The sequence below is a fragment of the Corvus kubaryi genome, unplaced genomic scaffold (assembly GCF_017639235.1).
Source record: "Corvus kubaryi isolate FWS band 111438036 unplaced genomic scaffold, C.kubaryi_AGA036_p1.0 137, whole genome shotgun sequence".
Classification (NCBI taxonomy): Eukaryota; Metazoa; Chordata; class Aves; order Passeriformes; family Corvidae; genus Corvus; species Corvus kubaryi.
The window spans coordinates 28491154-28510675 of record NW_024580671.1 but is presented as its reverse complement, the minus strand read 5'-3'; the positions used below and the strand labels follow the sequence as shown (position 1 = coordinate 28510675).

The window sequence follows — 19522 nt, the reverse complement described above, 5'->3', positions numbered from 1 at the left end:
ATTGGATCAGAGTAGCTCATTCAGGAAATGAGTTTACAAATAAGTTTTGCTGTTCTTATGCAGAAGAAAACCTGTTTAGGGGTCTTTTTTTCACAGTGACACATTCTTCAGCATGCAGAAGGATTTCTGTATTTGGTGTATCTGACATGTAGTGCGTGGAGGAGTCTTGTTACTCTTCAAACATTGCACCATACAGAAACCCTTAAAATTTAATTACAGTTTTGTTTAGAAATGCCAATAGTTACTCCAAGCATAAGTTTAGGAACAGTTGTTATCATTATAGTTATGGTGATAATATTGATAGTTATATTAATAATTATAGTTTTGAGACATAATTTGTGATGCTGTTGGTGTTCCAAAGAGTCTTCTTGATACTGTGGATTTTGTAGGATTTTACTTGATTTTGGAGAGAGAGTCTGTGCATAGTCTGTCCAGCTTAATTGCTGTTAGCCTCGATCAGTATGATAAGGTAATACGTCCAACAAAAAAATCAGTATTACTGTTGAAAGTGAATTAATAATATTTATGGAAGTTACATTCTTATTAATGATTTATTTAGGATTTTTAATAAACAATGAAAAAAAGGAATGATGGAGTCAAGTAACTGTTTTCAGCGTGTTAGTAAGTTGGTGTTGTGTAGCCCTTGGCTTGAACCTTATATAAGAGTATTTTCAGTGTTTATTTACTCTATTAGAAAGTAAGTGTCCTACAGTTTGTCCACAAATGATAATACATCTCTGTTTATTTTTCTACATAGCAGTACAACTACTAATAAGATTTGTGTTTGCTTTTTCTGCAGAACTCAAATCAATTTCACAGTTGCTATTGATTTCACAGCTTCCAATGGTAAGAATAAAAATAAACATCTTGTGTGGGTTTGTGCTGTGTTGAGTTTTAAGCACATATATGTGTGTGTTTGTATCAGTATTCAGCTGGCACCACCTGGACTCAGGATTCCATTTTGCTTAGCAACAGATGAGAGGCCAATTCCTGTCTAGGAAAGCAGGACAAACAGAACAAATAAAAGTTGAAAAAGCTACATGTAAAATTGAATAATCAGAAACAGTTTGCAGATATCTGTGTAGTTTTTGATTATTATTATTATTTTTTGGTTTTTTATAACTGCTGGGAGAAAACTTAGAAGAACCCATTGAGAGGGGCCAAATAGTTCCAGGTAGAGTGAGGCTGAAGTGGGGTGAAGCAGAGATAAGCTGTGATCCTCCTCTAAAGCTGCTTTCAAAATGTCATAATACTTTTGTAAATTTTGTATTAAAAGTGTATAAATTGCACAAATCTAGAAGTTTCTTGCTGCCCTTTCAATGCTGAAATACAGCTACTATTGTTATAATATATTAGGAACTACTAAAAAACTACTAGTAATAAAATATGTTCAGAACACTGCATTTTTACCTGATACAACTTACCATTTTTAAGAGAGAAAATTCTGAGGTGTTCAGTTTTAAAGTAAATCTCATCCTTGCTTCAACAGGTAACCCTTCACAGCCAACTTCATTGCACTACATGAATCCCTATCAGCTAAATGCTTATGGCATGGCACTGAGAGCTGTTGGTGAAATAATTCAGGACTATGATAGTGATAAAATGTTCCCAGCTCTAGGTTTTGGAGCTAGACTGCCTCCAGATGGAAGAGTATCACATGAATTTGCACTGGTAAGTAAATAAATGTTTATATATTATTTGAATTCCTTTACTACAACAACATTTTGGGAGTTAAGGTTGTAGTCTTAAGCAGTTACTGGACAAGTAAAGAGCGGAGAATGTGCTGAGTCTTCTGTGCTAACTGCAAACAGTTGTTTCAAAACTTTTCATCATAGTGAAGTTATTTCACTTGAAGTTACAGAGAGAAATCCAGAGTCAAGAAGTCCCTGTAGGCCAAAAATTGTAATAAAGAAAAGTAATAATCTTTAACTTCAGCTGTAGCATCTTGAGAAACAGATGCTTCAAAGACTTCAGACTGAAGCTAATCTCTCTAAAGAAGCAAATGAATCATGATCCAAGATAGTATTTCATTATTATTCTTATTGTTCTGTCTCATTTTCTGGGATCACTTTATCTTTTACAGGCTGCTAGTTCAGAGACATAGGGATATCTAAGTGGACTAAAAGATGAGTTGATAAGAACAAATTTGAGATTGGTCCATGGGTCAGTTAAATTGCAAGCCTAAAATCTACCAAGATTTGCCAGAAAGGTTGATCTGGTATAACTGATGCTTGTGATTAGTGTTGATGTTTATATTTTTGTTCTCAGAGTAGGATAAAGTTGTCAGAATTACAGCAATGTAGGTATATCAGGAGAGTTCTAATCAGATAGCATCAAAGACATGGCAGAAGACAGGTGACTGTAGATGTGTATTTCTTCTGTCAGCCTGTGCTAGAAAACAATGCCACATGTCTTACTTCAGGGAAAGGTTTTCCACATAGATAGTAATTCAAAACAGGTGCAATTACAAGTACTCATTTAAATTGCAGACTTTCTTTGGACTTTGTGTAGCAAGTTTAAATGTATTGATACATCTTTCAGTTTTAAGGATGTTTCTAAAATTAATTCACTTAATTTATGAACCATTGCGATGCTTTTATGGAAGAGAAGCACCACATACATTGTGTATATATGTGTGTATATAATCCATATATAAACATGGATTGGTGTCTCCCATGTAATGCTAAGCAACGTTTTCAGCTCTTTTTTTTTTTAATGTTCTAGAAAAATTCTGTGAAAAATCCCTTTTGGTTTTCTAGATTCTCAGGCAGGTATACTTCACCTCAGAATGAAATACTGGCACAGTAAGTCAATGAGGTTTTGGCATATGAAGGAGAGTAGGATGATTTGAAAGGTTTCGTAGCCTTACATAGATCGTTTGCCTGGCCTGACATGGTTCTGGAATTCAGCTTATATTTTGTATTGCCATCTGTAAAGACGTATCCTCATTAGAGAGTCGTTACGGAGATAGGTAGTAAAATGCCTGCCCTAAGAATTTACAGTACCAGCCATTTTGTTGCCTCCCAAAGAGTAAATTCCTTTCTTCATCTGTTTTTACCAGGTCAAAATTAATTTTTTGAATGCGGAAATGTTGGACCAAAACAATGAGAAATTTGTAATTTACCTTACACTCTCATAAGTGTAAAAACATTGGGATCTGGTTACCATTTCTTTGTTTCACATTTTTAAAAGAATAAATCATTGAGCCTGAACTGTGCTTGTAAACACGGTTCCAATTTTATATCTGACCTGTGATTCCTACCTTAAATCCATGCAGGGAGATGCCTGTTACTGTTGTCTGTATGAAGGAGAGTATAATTACACTAAAAATGCTATTCATGTCTAGGAGCCAGTCCCAGTGATTCAGACTGTGTGGAACATGAGGCTGGTAGAACCTCCTTACCTCAGCAGTTAACACTCACAAGCAGACATGACACTTACACTGGGCATTTGTAGTAAACTCTCTTAATAGATCCTAGAATCCTTAGGTCTTTGACTTCTAAAAATGTACACTGGGTAGTGTTCATTAACCTACATAATTTTTACTTCATAATTACTTTCAGTGATTAATCATCTCTTGTTTTCATTAGAATGGAAACCCTCAAAATCCATACTGCCATGGAATTGATGGTGTAATGGAGGCATATTACAGGAGCCTAAAATCTGTACAGCTTTATGGACCAACAAACTTTGCTCCTGTAATTAATCATGTAGCCAGGTAAGCATCACAACAGGTACTGGGCAGAAACTTCTTAGTGTCAGAACAAGTGTTGCATAGAAAAGGATGCCAGTTACAGAGAAAGGTATTTATTTACAGTGGTTTTGTTTATTCAGTCTAATGATTACCTTGTGATTTTGAGTAGGTTTGGAGACCATTTGCTGGTATTATGCAGAATTTCATTGCTGATTAAAAGGTAATACAAGTGATCCAGTTGACCAGCCTGTGTTAAAATCTTAGCAGAAATCATAATGAAAGAAAATTTTTGTCATGTCATGTTCCTTTTTCATCCTTTAGAACACAGAATTATTGCTTCACAGAAAATACATACATCTATCAAAAATTTGTATAAAATCTGCATTTTTTTTGGTATATGTAGTTTCTCTAACCTCTAAATGTCCAAAATGTCTACAAAACTTGCCAGCTCTCTCTGTGCCAACAATTCCCAGCTGGTAGTGGTACTTTTCAGACAGTAGTACAGCTGTCATCGTTGGGGAACTGTGGTGCAGTTATGCAACACCTCATCTGACTTCTCAAAATAAAAGCCTTCCTGTGTCTATAGAAGTTCCTTAAGAGGGATAATGTTGCCTTATTTTGACAGACAAGATCTTGACTTATAATCTTGAGCTCAAGATTTTGGCAGTATAGTATCTCCATGAATTTATATAGGAAAGTGATATGGCTTAGGTGATTTGTTGAACAGATTTTATTTTATTTATAGACACAGAGAAAGAACTACTGGTTACAAAATAAAGAAGTAGGGATGTGTAAATAATTGTACTGGTAATGTTTTATTTATGAACTTGCAAAAAACCTAATTTTAATAGCAAGAAATACTTATTATCTGGTTTGGCTGTTGTTAGTTCTACAGACCAGCAAAAATAATTTGCGAATTTCTGTGGTGCAAAGAATTTTCTGTGCCCCTGAGCATGGCTAGATAGCTGATTTCATCTATTTATCCTTAGGGTTAGTTGTTTCTTCTTCAGATCATACAATTAAAATTATGTACATGTATATTACATTGCTTGTTATCTGAGAGTAGCTGTTGCCTTTAAGCTTTCCTTTGACATGATCTCTTCAGTAGCAGTTTTCCATTTGTGTGGCACCCAGTGTCTGCATTATCCACATTATTTGGAAATCTAACTCATCAACTTTCCTGGCTCTTTCTTTTTCTTCAGAACTGGTCATGCAGCTGAGATGCCTGGCTCAGAACTTGGCAGTTAACCTCATTGCAAAAATTGAAAATTTTGATCCAATGTTATCAAACCATTGGCATAAAATCAGTTCTTTTTCTCACCAGTTGTTTCTCAGGAATATCTGTCAACTTTTGCAGAATAACAGAAGACTGTCCACCAGTATTAGTCCTTCTGCTGAACTTTTGTCTTTTTTATCAAGTTGTTGCAAACCTTGGGAGCTCCTCCTGGTGGCAAATCTTGCTACATTATAGATAGTGGGAGAGCTAAGTGTCTTCACAAGGATTTCTACTGCATGATCATCCCTAAAGCAATCTGTGTATCAGTCCAGTTCTCAGTAACACCATTTTCCTTCAATGTTCAATTTCTTGATTATTCTCTTGAGTCTCAGGGACATGGTACTGACCTGCATTTACTCTTTGAACCTACCTTCATTCTTAAAGAAATTTATTCTTTCCACATCCCTCCTACTTAAAAGTATGCCTCTGATGAAATCTCTGTAAACAGTGTCAGATATTACTATGCTGTTGTGATCTTGGAGCTCTTTGGAAACACTTTAAGCAAATAAGGATTTTATTATCCTTTCCCGAGTTAGGGAGTTATCTAAACTACACCAAATTCAACTTAGTGTCTCCTCTCATCTCCCCTCCTCATAAAAGATCTTTCTTGCAAAAGGTTTTGGAACATTTTCATCTGTAAAAAATTTGAAATAATCAAATTTCTGTTCCATTTCTTCAGTGTAGGTATGTAGACAGTATTAAGTGCTCAGAAAGGTTAATAATGTTTATTTTACTCATCATACCTTGTCAATGCAATCATCATTGAAAAGATTATAAGCATTGTGGAAAAATGAGATAAAAGAAGCCTCTGCATGGTAGTGAAAATGTGTTCCATGGTAGCTTTTGTTAATCTCGATATTTAACTATCAGTCTCTACTGCCAGCAGGCAAGTAGGTGATATCCAACAGGTTCACTGCTCATATGGCTTCTTTACCCATCTGTATCCTGGCGAGAGGGTGGAAGATGGTGGCTTTCTGTAAGTTAATTATGGCTTTCTCCAAACTCTTGTGGCTGCAGCATTGTATTTATCAGCAGTACTTGCTTGCCAGTGCATTGTGTTATCATCAGAGTTAGAATTTTCTAAGCATATGCAACCATCATTGAACATACTCTGTTCAGTGAACCAGGTCTTTCATATTCAGTGACCAAAAAAATAGTGAGTTCTTTGACAGTCATATTATGTATTTGGGCATGTATTCAAAAGTATTCCTGTGGCAACTCATTTTTCTCTTTTACTGCTCTCTATACAACTCACTGCAGAAAGTTCTACTTTTTGACTCCTAAACAGCACCAAGAGCCTTCATGGAAGTAGGAACTGTAGTGGCTGTGAAGCAGCAAACAGCTTCCCACAAAAAAAGTTCTTCTGTTCAGGCCACAGGATTTAGTGGGGCTTCTGTGGACTCACTCTCTTTCAGGACTTTGCAAACCTTCAAAAGCTGCTCGTTTTCAAAGAGTAGTTGCTTCTTGGGTCCTTTGACTGAGGTGGGAATGGCACTGGGTGTATTTTATCTTGCATTCCTGTACAGCACAGGGAGAAGCTTGAGTCTTGAAGGAAAGGACATCTGTGGGTGGTGCAAAGAAATGAATATCAAAACCAGGGCTGCAGGGTGCGTGTTCAGCCATTTTACAAATGTACACATAAATGTGAACTATAAATCTGAATCATGGTCAACAGTAAGTAACCTGGTTTTGTAAGACAAAAAAAAAACCAGAAGAAAAAAATACGCAACATGTTAATTCCTGATAAATTTTATTTGTGATATAAACCCAACCATTCAGTATTAATGTATACCCTTCATAGGAAGCGATGTACCCAATAGGTAATACCTGTTAAACAACTTGGACTTTCTAAGAACTCATGATTCTGTAAAGGGCATTCTATCCATGCTCCTTTTGGTAGTGGTGCAGTTCCCATTTTTCACTGATACAGCACATGCAGATCATCAATATCAATATTGTATTAGTTCTGTTTTTTCAATGTTCTCATTTAAAAGTAGAATGTCCAGCTTAGATATGAATGTCTTTAATTTTGAAATTCCCTGTGTTATGTTTGTGAGTCCTTGGTAGTCAGATTTTACAAATACAGCTTGTTTTCATATTAATTCCTTTTATAAAGTTGTTTTTTTTTTTTACTATTATAATGTTCATTTTCTTCCCTTAGATATGCTGCTTCAGTAAAAGACGGCTCCCAGTATTTTGTTCTTCTCATTATTACAGATGGAGTTATATCTGATATGGCTCAGACAAAAGAATCCATAGTGAATGTAAGTTTTGCTGAAAGTGTTGAAATTTAAAAGAATTGTTTCTAGGAATTGATCTTTTAGGCAATAAAGTGAATGAGTTAATAGTTCAGGCACTAGATTTGTTCCATAAGTACCCATTTTTACCAAGCAGGAAAAGTTTATTATGCATGAAGATGAAAAGAAAACAGAAGCTGAACTCAACCTTAGATAGTGTTCTGTGGTAAATGATACTCTTCTCTCTAACACTTGTTTTCATGATTTTCCTCATCTGCTTCTTGCTTCCTCCTTCCTCATGCACATCCCACCATGCAGTTTTGCTTAGTAAACTGTTCTCTGTCTTTCTCATAATTGTAGACAGCTTTGATCCACACACTTTTTAAAAACTGCCCCCAACTTTCTGATCCTGAGTGGCAAGCATACCAGTCATCTGATTTCCCTCAAAACAGTCCCCTAGAATTCTGAAAATTCCTTGTTATTTGTTAGTTTCTGCATTATTTTGAGTATTTTTCTCTTCAAAACTGCCATGTGTTTAAGTAATATTCTGTATTATAAGCAGGTTCTATTGTGCGTTTGCCCCTGGGAAATTTCAGATTAAAGTACACACAGAAACACTCCTAGGCATGGTTGGAAAAGATCTCTAGCAATAGTTTTTAGCATAGCACAGTGGATCTAGTTAACAGCCAAGTGGTGAGTTGAAAAGCCTACATTAAAAGCCTACATTTAGCATCACGTCCAAGTGAATAGTGTAGAATTAGGTGGCAGAGTTTGGAAGAGCCACTTTCACTACCTGCTGTAGAGATTTGATACTGTTGCAGTTTGTGGGGTGCGCATGAAAATACTGCCCAAGTGCTCTGCCTTTCACTGAGGGGTTAGCAAGATGCCCTTGAGTTCCAGCCTGCAGCACACAGAGTCTGTGTAATGATAAGCTTGGAAGTTCATTCTCTAGCCCATACAAAGTTTGAAACATAATTTCTTTCAGATGAGCTTCTTCTGGGTGACAAAAAGACTCAGTGGAGAAAAAAAGAGCAGCTTTTGATTCTAATTCACCCTTCCATGTGAAGTCTGTGCATAAGAGAGCAGCAAGTGCAGTTGTCTGATACCTTGCAAGGTTAATTCATTTGCCACTAAAACGTACAGAAGAACCTTGTTTTCAGTAATAGTTCATTTCAAGGAGTAATGGCTGTTAGTCTACAACTGTCTGGAAGCACAGCAGATGTGTTGTTAGCCTGGAATAAGTGGAAGCTTGGGAATATTTGCTGTCTTGTTTTTCTATGAAGATGCCTTCATTTTTCTGCATATTTCTTGAAGTGTGAGCACAGTATATTCTGACAGAACTAATTAAATGCTGTTTGATAGCAGTTTTTTCAGTCTTAATAATACCCATAATACTAGAAAGGGTAATGATGTCCAATGCAACTTGATGTGTATAAAACTCAAGAGTATATTTCAATTTTTAACATTAATTGTGCTTTTAGGCATCTTTCTCGTTACAGCATATATGTCAGATGCATTCTGTTCTACCAAACTGTTTAAAGGTCATGCTGTCATTCAGGAAATGCCAACACTTAAGTTTATGAGCAAAAGCTTAATAACTCTTTGTCTTTATGCCGTCCTTGCCACTTGCTGTTTCATATTTCATTGCATCACATAATTCTGTGTCTGTGTGAGTAGGGATCTCGTTCTGTTCTAAGAGATCAGAAGGTGTACATCTATGATTTTTTTGTCCAGTTTAATGTTTAAAATGGCTGTAGACATTTTACGGTTTATCAGAATATCTCAGTAAGCAACAGAATTACCAGAATGATCTCAATAAGTTGTCAACCCTGACATTTGCTGAATGTTCTTTGGTTTTAGTTGTTACCTTCTTCATCAGAGGCAGATTCACATTATTTCTACGAACTGGTGCTACTATCAGGGCAGGAGAGTCCAATATTTAGGATAGTGTCTTTGTAATTTTAAAGATTTTAGAGAGTTTATTCAGGGAAGGCCAGATATCATCTTTGAATGAAAAAGATAAAGTAAAATTAAAAATCTTACCACAGGCCAATTCTGTATCTTGGTTGTCTGTGACAGGGATGATTGACCAGAGTAAAATTTCATTAATTGAATAAATGTAATATATGTATTGCTCAAATAGATTATTTATTTTCTTTTAAAAATTGGCATAAGATCAATGTACAAAATAGTGTCCCATAGTTCCAAGCAGCTGTGTAATATCAAAAAAACAGCAAAGCACATTTAAATAAATGTCAGCCTGTTATTAGGTTCATATTTGCAATTACTGTCAGTTTACAAAAGTTTCTAAGAGAAATTTGTCCTCTTAGTTGTCCTGTTAGTGTTAAATCCTAACATAGTTTGTTGTGTTTAATTAGCATCCTATATGATTCAAAGACTTGGTAATGAAAAAATAAAATGATCATGTGCCTTTCTGTCTTCATCCAAGATGTTTTGTACCATTTAAGCAGATAGTTTACACCACTCAACTATTTAAGGGAAAAAAATTGTTCTTTAAAACATAATTTCTGTGTGTTTTTTGTTCACCTTGTTCTCAGATCTCATAGTATTGGCAGAGGTTATGTAATGCATTAAATCTCTTTCTCCTCTTCTTTTGAAGGCTTCGAAGCTTCCCATGTCCATAATTATAGTGGGGGTAGGACCAGCAGAGTTCGATGGTAAGTGTTCTAGTGTTTTTTCTAAATTTTCTTTTCTATTTGCTTACATTTTAGTAATATGTGGCTTTTCAAACAAATACTGTTCTTCAAATGAACATTACATGAAGTGAGGAGTGAGTGCTGTTGACATTTCCAGCTGGATTGATTGATTGATAACTCAGTGTGATTACAAGCTACCATGTGGAGCTGTGTAGCCCCTCAGGCTCTCTGTTCAAGTCAGAACCATATGGGGGCTCAGCATTTATAGTAAAGTAAATATACTTAAGAAATGTTAAATTTCTCCAACACAAATATTTAGATGCCTTGTGAAGTGTCAGTTGATTGGAAATACTGATCTTACTGCAGTAATAAAATCTTGAGAAAAATAAATATATTTGAGGTGGTCTGGGTTAAACAGGGTTTCACTTGGTAACTGTGCAGCAGCATTCAGAGAATATTACAGCAGGAGAGAAATTACCAGGTTATTTACATATTCTTTCGATGATATTCTGGAACACCATTCTCTATTGCAATAACTAAGTTGCTTCCATTATTTGTATTAATTTATTAAGTATATATCACTGCACTGTGAAGTGCAGACATTCTGTGTGTGTCTGTTCCTCAAAGCCCTAAATCCTTTCTTTTTCATTCTAGTACATCTGGTTAGACAGTATGCCCTCTGTTGCACTGAAATATACTTAGTACTACTACCACAGATGTTTAATGTTGACTAATGATTGCATGTCTTAATTTTTGTACAAATACTCTAAGTGTATGAAAAAAGAGGAAAAAAAAAAAGACAAAATTATTTTATTTTAGATTTTTTTATTTTATTACAAGCATTATTCTTGTGCTGTTTGGCAAGTGGTATATTAGTGATAATTTTAAGTATCTTATTCTGTGAAGAAATTGTCCAGGTGAACACTTACACTTCAGATGATTGTATGCCCGAATCAACGAGAGAAGTTTATATTCATAAATGCATATGATGGAAATTTGTAAACTTCATTTTTACTCCTGAGAATTCCAGCATGGTCCTGTGTTACTCACCATCTCTGACCCCTCCGTTGCATTTTCCCTTTCTCCCTGTTTGTCTAGTCCTTGGATTTGCCCAGGCTCCCTCTCTCTGTCAGGACATGTTCTTGGGGTGTCATCCCTTCCCTTTTCTGAAGTTAGGGTTCTGTTTGTACTGCAGAATACAGTTTCCATCTTTAGAGCCACAATTTTGGAGTGCTTTGCCTCAGTGAGATTCACCTATTAGGTGTATGCCAAGTCTGTAGTCCCTCAGTGCCCAAGAGGGCAGAGAGAAATTACCTCCATCTACAGAAATTGCTTCTGAACAGACTCCCTGTCTGCCGTGGATGCTGAGGAAGTGTGGGTGCAGGGGCGTGTGGCTTAGGCACTCTCCTGACATTTCAAGTGTCTCTGAAGCTTCAGTTCTGCCACAGAGAGACCAAGCTGCTCCCCTTCAGATACCACTGTTCCCTAGATGTCCCAGCCCCTGGGGGACTACCAGAGGGGTTCTTAAAAGTCTGAAGCTTGGGTAGAAGACACATATATTTGGCAGAGCTTTACTTAAAGGATGTGAGGATGACTGTAACAGATCACAAAAGGGGCAGTTTTGCCCAGTATTCTATGTCTGACATGGCCATGGGTAGTTTCCTAGAGAATGTTAAGAACAGACTAAGCAAATATGATACTTCCCTGAATACTGTTTTTAGGTTGGAGTTTCCTGAGCAGGATGTGCTTTATGGCTATTTTGGAAATTTTTTAGTGAAACTCCTTCAAATACTTGTTCAGTCTCCTGGTTTGAACTCATGCACATTTTTGCAACAGCATCATCGGGCAACATGCTCTGCAAACCTGATTTTTTTCTTTGAACAAATATGCTCTGTTCAGCTTGGCTTCTGATAGTGTCATTTATACTTTGTAGTTCCTGCTTCAGAAGAACTAGGTTTTGAAGTGCTGGTTTCAGTGAATTCAGCCCAGTTTGTAAACCCCTGAGAAGCTCAGTGGTGCAGGGCTTTGATTTTCGTAGCATACACTGAAAGAAAGTTTGTAGAATTGCAGATCCAACATCTGAGCAATAATCTGAGATCCCAAATCTATCAATTCCAGCACTGGCAAGACAGCAGGTACATCTTTCTACCTGGAATAGCTTCCAGGTATCTGGACAACAGAGCTTTCCTGTATGAGCTTCCTGCTCAAAAGATACAAGAAGAATTACACAATAAATTTAGTAATTTTTTTTAAGCACTCCTCATTCCTATACATTAAAAGATACTGCTTTTTCACTATGAATGTGAGTTATTACCCCTTTATGCTGTATCCTGTATCTTCTGTAACAATAGCTGCTGAAGATGAATTCTTCTCCACCTCTGAAAGTATATATATTGCCTTACAAAACCAGATATACTTCTGTTTTGAGAGATGAAAGGATAAAAACTTTGTCATAGCCTGTTCTTTTCTGAAGGTGACAGTAAAGATAAAAGTATTTATTGTCACCATGAAAAAGTGCAAAACAACTACAAAACATGATGTATTTTCTGATGCAAATGATCTTAAAAGAGTTACCTAAAAAAGAATTGTTGGTTTTGTTGCTCTAAAGTGTAAGTTGTCTGAACTTTTTCTCAGTAAGATGATTTTGTTGTGTACCTGAACTTACAGGGTTTTTTTTGTTTGTTTTCTTTTAAGCTATGGAAGAACTGGATGGGGATGTAGTGAGGATTTCTTCAAGAGGAAGGTTTGCAGAAAGAGACATTGTGCAGGTGGGAGAGAAAATATATTCTCATAGATAGATTTTACTGTTCCTCTTTTTTTTGAATTCTTGTTTCTATCTATATTCCTACCCTTCATTTTACCTTAGAACTGAGATACTTTATGTTGAAGTGTTCATAACAAGCTCAGAAACTCTCTGTGATACCTCTGAGCCGTTTTGTAACACACAGTAGTGGATCTGCATTTGTTAGGAAATGACCCCAAACTGGCAGGACACTATTATAAAGTCTTAGTGTTATACAGCCATGGGAGAAGAGTTAGCTGCTGAAAATTTGGAGAAACATACAGTTTCTCGAAAAAATGGTATCTGTCTAAAAGCAAATCTTTTATGGAAGACATGTTTTCCTGGTAGTGGCTGAATACATTTATAAAATAGAGTATTTAAGTTGGAAGGGACCTGCCACAGAGTTCTAGTGCAACTGCCTGGGCACTGCGGGGCTGACAAAAAGTTAAAGCATGTTAATAAGGGCATTGTCCAAATGCCTCTTAAACACTAACAGGCATCCTCAGATTTAAACCTCACCTTAGATCTGCCATTTCTTCTTCTCCCTTTGTTCCTCCTATTTGTCAAACTTCATAGTGTTCACTTATTTTTCCTCTTACTTATTTTCACTTACTTCCTTCAAGATAGGTTAGATTTTTATATTGTTGTTTAGTAGAATATGTATATAGAGAGAGAATAACTGAGCTGTATGAATAGCTCATACTGCATGATAATTAAGGTCAGATTGCAGATAACGAACTTTGGGATATATATATATATTTGTTTCCATTTATATCTGGAGGAACTGAAACTTTGCAAAATGTTTACAAGTACTTATACATGAATGTTTAAGGATTGATTGATAACTGCTAGTGGATGTAGTATTTCAATCCAAGGAAGTATTCAAAACATGTATTTGACACCTGCTTTTATAGTTTGGTATTATTAGAATACAAAAATAAAGAAAGCTACATAAATATATGGAAATGAAAATGATCAGATTTTTTTTTCAGTCTTCTTGCATACTACATTAAAATTTCATCTCCATTTTTTTCTAAATGGGGATCAGAAATGAGCATAAGATGACAGAAGTTAAATTACCCTCGTACTCTTTATGGATATACATTAAAGACAGGCATGGAGTCTTGAATTCTAATAATTGAAAAAGATACTTTTTTCATTTTTGCAACATACAAAGACAACAACTCATGGGAAAGTGAGATACCAAAACTCTTAGAAGAGTAAAACATACTGGCTTCTTTAGTCACTGTTGTCAGAAAGATAACTGTAAAAGTCGGGATGATGTAGGACAGCTGAACAGGGATAAATTGTTTCAATGATAAATTGTTTCTCATTTTGTCAAAGCCTTTGCAGTGTTCCTTGGTGTCCATACTGGGCTGGAGAGGAGCTATCTGTAATCTGTTATGCTGTAGATGTCAGTGCTTTCAACAGAGCAGTATGTGGGGTGGACTCCAAGCTAGGATTTCTGCAAAGCCCTGTGTGCCATGTCAGATTTTTTAAAGCTAATTCAAGTATCTCTGGCATGTATTACACTTATGTTTAAATGCATCTAAATATAAACAACATAATTTCTCTAAAAAACAGCAGCCCTAAAAGCTTCAAAGAGCATAAATGGATGGAGTTCTAACATGTTATAAACTACTTGTGAAAATGCTTTGCATCAGAGAAATACTAACCTATGCTGAAAAATAAAAAAGCAATATGCAATGAATACCCTTTTGTATTTCTTTGGAATTCATTGCATATCAGAATTGTAATAAAACATTTATTTATTATTAATATATTTTAATCAGAATATTGTCCCATGACATATTGAATTAACTGAAGGCAGTATTATTTTGTGCTCTTTTTCAGTCTAAATGCTAACAAATATTTACTTTATAGCCTGACTAACTAAGTAAATAAAAAGGGATTCTGTCAAACCCTCTAAGTTGGGTTTTACCTTTATTTTGTATCTGGCAGGCTAAAACTGATTTGCCTTTATAAAACTAACTACTCAAATACAAAAAATGTATTTTTGGGGTGTATTAGCTTAATTGAAATTAACTAGCAAAATTACCTATTAATTCTAACAGTATTGTCAAATATTTTGCTTAAACTAGTCCAGGAAAAGTTTGTCTGTTAAGTGAGTCACTGTATGTTTTGTATTTACTACTGACTGCAGTTAATGTAAAGGCGTGTTCTTCACTGTTTCCTCCTCACTAGTCCCTATACATATTGTAGGGACTCTGTGTTACATATGTACCATTTCTTCCTCAGTTTTGTTTAATTTCTACTCCTTTTTTATCCTTTTGCTGTTGAAGATGTTTGAGGAGAATACTTACTTGTAGTGTTTGCACCTGTTGTTTCTCTTGAGAATTTTGCCTATTAGCCTTTTTAATTAAACTCTTAAATTATAGAAAAAGCACTTGACATTCCACCAGTCTCCCTTTGGTTTCTCTTAATTCTCTTTCATTTGACTCCTCTGCCATCTCTACTTCTCCATGTTAGCTGTCCTTGTACATCTCTAGGTTTGCTTACCTATCCATAGTTCCTCCAGCTCCTCTGACATCTGCAGTGTGAGAGGCAAGGAAGAGCTAAATCAGGCCATCACTGTTGTATAATTGCATTTCAACAACTACACAGTTGAAATAGCCCCACTTTGCTACAGAGCAGTGGTCTGAGATTTCATGTCTGCAGACTAATGGGTAAGGTGATCTCTTAGGATGGGACACATTTTGTTCTTTAACTCAGACTGCATGTATTTTTTCATAAGGAAGAAAATCAAGGAGACTGGATTGTGTCTTTTTTCTATGCCAGTAGCACAAGCATCTCATTAAGTATTACAAAATTGAAGCCAGGGCTGAGCAGGTAGCTGGTTTAGGTGTTGAACATCTGGGTATCACATAACAAGTTCTTCTTTGATCCAATCCTTTTTGCTTAGCTTCTTTATGCATCTGTTAGTATCATATTAAAAGTGTTCAGGTGGTTCATAGTTCTACTACATATAATACAAAATGGTCAAAAATCTGAAGTCATCCTTTCTGTTTTGTTCAGTTCAGGGATCGAAAAAATCTATTCACCAAGTGCTGGAGTGGAGGCAGTCTGTTGGGTGGCCCCAGGAGCAGGGAATGTAAGCTAAGAACAGCTTTCTGAGACAAAATTACCTTCTTGTATGGAAAGGGTTGAGGGATAACCTGAATATATCAATGAAGAATATCATCAGCAATCTGAGTTAGCCATGGCTTATGTGAAGGGGGTCACCCAAGTGAAAGCATGACATTCTTTCTATTAAAAGACCGATCTATAAAAATTGAGATAGAATGTGTATTTATAAAATACATAATATAAAACACAATGTATGTATATGTATGTTAAAAATGTGTAAGGTAACATATTAATCTCCTCTAACTCCCTAGGTTAAGCTTTCTTATTTTTATGTGGTAAGATGTATTCTGTGTCTGCTTAATGACCTGAGTGAACATCTCTTTTGTTTTGTAGTTTGTGCCATTCCGAGATTACATTGACAGAAGCGGAAACCACGTGCTAAGCATGGCAAGACTTGCTAAAGATGTTTTAGCTGAAATCCCAGAGCAGTTTCTGTCCTACATGAGAGTCAGAGGAATAAAGCCATCACCTGCACCACCACCCTACACACCCCCGATTCACGTGCTGCAGACTCAGATATGACTGCTCCGAAGTGCTTAGCATTTATCACTAATCTCTGGATGCAGCAGTAGCTTCTGATAACTTTTTGAAGCTAGGAAAGTTCTCTTCACATACCAAAATTCTCCTATAGTTGCATAAGCAACTGGAAGGCTTTTAAATGCTAGGAGCAAAATGTTGATGTTCTGGGACTTCTTTTTTTTAATCCAAACACCCTACTTTTTGATGTATTTATTGAAGGGGGAAAGCACAAGTCAGGTTTTCAACTCAGAAGATTGGGTCCTCTCTGAATACTGTGTGTATATAAGTGTATAGGAATGCTATTACTCTGTATCAATGTTTACATGTTACTATTTTTAAATTTCAGTACTTTTATAACTATTCTTAAGAATAAAAGTTTGGAATATTGACTCACATGTCTTCTAGTTTGCAATAGTTTGTCACAAGATAACAAGAGAAGCAATATCTCTTTGAATGTTTTTCCGGACAAATACAAATGAAAGCTAAGAAAAGGACAAATATATCTATGTGTTTTCAAGCAACTGAAGTGCTTCAATCAGTGCTCAGTAATCCATTCATCTCATGTATTGAGAATTTCGACTCCTAAATGTGAATAACATAATTGCATATGACTTATAACTAACTCCAGACTCAGAGGGGGAGGTATGTGTATTTTTTCAGAGATTCTCCAATTTCTGAGTTTATCTAAGTTTACAGTTTTTAAAACTAACTACTGAAACAAATTAGAATAGTTATTTGCTATATTTAATTAAAGAAAATTACCTCAATCCAGAACTATCAGAGTATTATAGTTGACTCACTGAGCTCATTAAATCATATCATGCATTCCTTAAAGCACTGGAAATTTTGCATCAGAAATGTCTTTTGAAGTGATTACAGCAGATGTTTTATAATGGACCATTTTAAACTTTAAAAATTTAAAATCTTTACTTTTTTTTTTTTCTAGATTGCCCATTCAAAGGGATGCTGACTCTTAATATTTGGGTTTAATATTGTCATTTAATCGCATTTCCATTCAGGGTGCATGAATAATAAAGTTAATTAACTGGTTTAAAAATTGCACAACTACATTGCTTTGTGCACAATTTTGTGTACGGAACTACCCAAAAAATTTTATTATATGCCTGTTCGTATATAATTATAAAATGGTTTTGCATGTATATTTTGTACAAAACGCACAGTTTTGTGAGTTTGTGTCAGATACATTTTATTTAGAACAAATGGCCTTAAATTTCACAAAACTCCTGAAATGATTGTGAATTGCCTTCAAATACTGTTTAAACTGAACATTTTAATTTTTTGTGTCACAGTTGTAACTGTCTTGTATACGTAACTTTTTTCTTTGCATATAACCTGTTTACTAATTCTGTTTCTTACTACTGTATGTTGTAATGTACATTATAAAACTAAGGTGCATTTTTTAAGCATGAGAAGTTTTTTGCCAGAAAGCATATCTTCAATATTAATGGCATATAACTATGAAATGCAGAATCTTCCATTTTTAAATATATATAACTTCCTTTAACTCTTTCATGTGGGAAATTATGTTTTCCAAATAATGATTCTGTTAGCAAAAAAGAAAAATAATTTTTTTGTAAAAGAAAAATCTTGTTTTATTTTTATTTCAAAACAGTTTTTACATAAATATGGAGTTTAATTTTCTCACCAAACTATGTATTTCTCAGTGGGTTGATGTTGCATGAGTGAAATTTGATACTTGGCAACTACAAATTTTGATGAAAGTGCATCATAAAGAGTAAGTTTAAATCTGCTGAATGCTGGTGGTGTTCTCCTTTCATCTTCTGCTTTTATTTTTTTGCACCGACACTGTTGGCACTTTTGAAAAATACTGAAGTAAAACTATTTTTTTTGTTGTTTCATTTGATTAGACAAATCTTTTTGCTGATACTTGTATTGATTCCCAGTGGGCCATGTATTTAACATATCACTAGAAGGCCAGAAAACAAACTTACTCAGTTGAGAGTAATTTATTAGCTCTCATTTAGCCAGCACCTTCTATTAGTTCAAAAATTAGTCTCAAAACTAATTTAGCAGTTCATTTAACAAGTGAAAGAACTTTTGAAGATAGGTATTACTTCATCAAAGTTATTTTGTCTGTCTAGCCTAAGTACCAGCATATTCTATTCCACACTGTTGGGGTTTTTTCATCTCTTTGGTATTGGGTTCTAAATATAACATATTTAATGGAAAGAAATAGTTGTGATAAGTGGACTGAGAATTCTAGTGGAAAAAAGCTTTTTCCAGACCTGTGAGATTCCCTGTCTATATGCTTGACATCTTGATTCTGTAATGTGTGAGAATCATTATGTAGACTCACATATTAGCTCTCATTCCAGTTTTGGGATGAGAGTTAGTGCTCAGAGCTTGAATTTCTCCAAAAGATCACCTACAGCCATTTCTACTCCTGGCTTTATTCTTGAGAATAATGGAACACGAAATTCTTATTCCTTCCGAAGCAATGCTAGCTGCTGTCAAACCTTACTAATTTGCCATGCCTGAAGAGTAACAGAGTATTTATGTTTATGAAAGGTAAAATGTGACATGCTATGTGACAAATGAGTTGTCCTGAGAGAAACTGTTGGCCTTGACAAAAGCTCTCCTACTGGTATCCATCTTGGAACAGATATTTTCTTTGTAATACATGCAGAAATTTTTCTGGTGGGGCAAACTGCACAAGTGTTCCTGCAAATGAGAGGGGACACTGGCTCATGGAGTCTGATTCAAGCATGACTCTTGGGTTTGATTCAGACTGGTGAGGAATTGTTTGCTAATCTGGAAGAAGAAACCGGTTTGATTTTGGTTACAAAATAGAATTTTGTAACTTTAGGCAAAGATGAAAAGGTACACAGTAGAATTTACATCGACTTCAAAGCAGCTCAGTTGTGTACAAAAAAAAAGTTTGTTGTGTTGTGCTGCAGAGAGGTGTCTGAAGGAGAGGAAGAGGATTCAGGAAGGTGGTATTCTCAGAAAAGTTGCATTTGAAAAGCTGGAGATTCTCACCTAAGTAGGAACAGATGAAAGTCACTCCAGGATACTTTATAAAATGGCTGAAATAAACAGAATGATAAATTATTTATCATCTTTGAGAACTAATAAAAGGCCACATGATGACAAATTACACCAACACAATGGGAAACCTGGGAGTGTAGTAAGAGGCCATTATAACTGTGTGAGAATTTTTTTTTTAAG

General features: G+C 35.4%; 1 protein-coding gene across 3 annotated transcripts in view; it reads left to right on the top strand.

The window, feature by feature from the left end:
- Positions 1-18088, top strand: part of CPNE8 (copine 8) — a 78816-nt gene extending 60728 nt beyond the window's left edge. For all 3 annotated transcript variants that reach the window (XM_042018293.1, XM_042018295.1, XM_042018294.1), the window contains 7 exons: positions 800-846; positions 1490-1671; positions 3591-3718; positions 7132-7234; positions 9828-9885; positions 12559-12632; positions 16127-18088. In XM_042018293.1, coding sequence (XP_041874227.1) covers positions 800-846; positions 1490-1671; positions 3591-3718; positions 7132-7234; positions 9828-9885; positions 12559-12632; positions 16127-16315 — 781 coding nt within the window. In that variant the 3' untranslated portion in view covers positions 16316-18088. The remainder of the gene's footprint in view (positions 1-799; positions 847-1489; positions 1672-3590; positions 3719-7131; positions 7235-9827; positions 9886-12558; positions 12633-16126) is intronic.
- The last annotated feature ends 1434 nt before the right edge of the window (positions 18089-19522 follow it).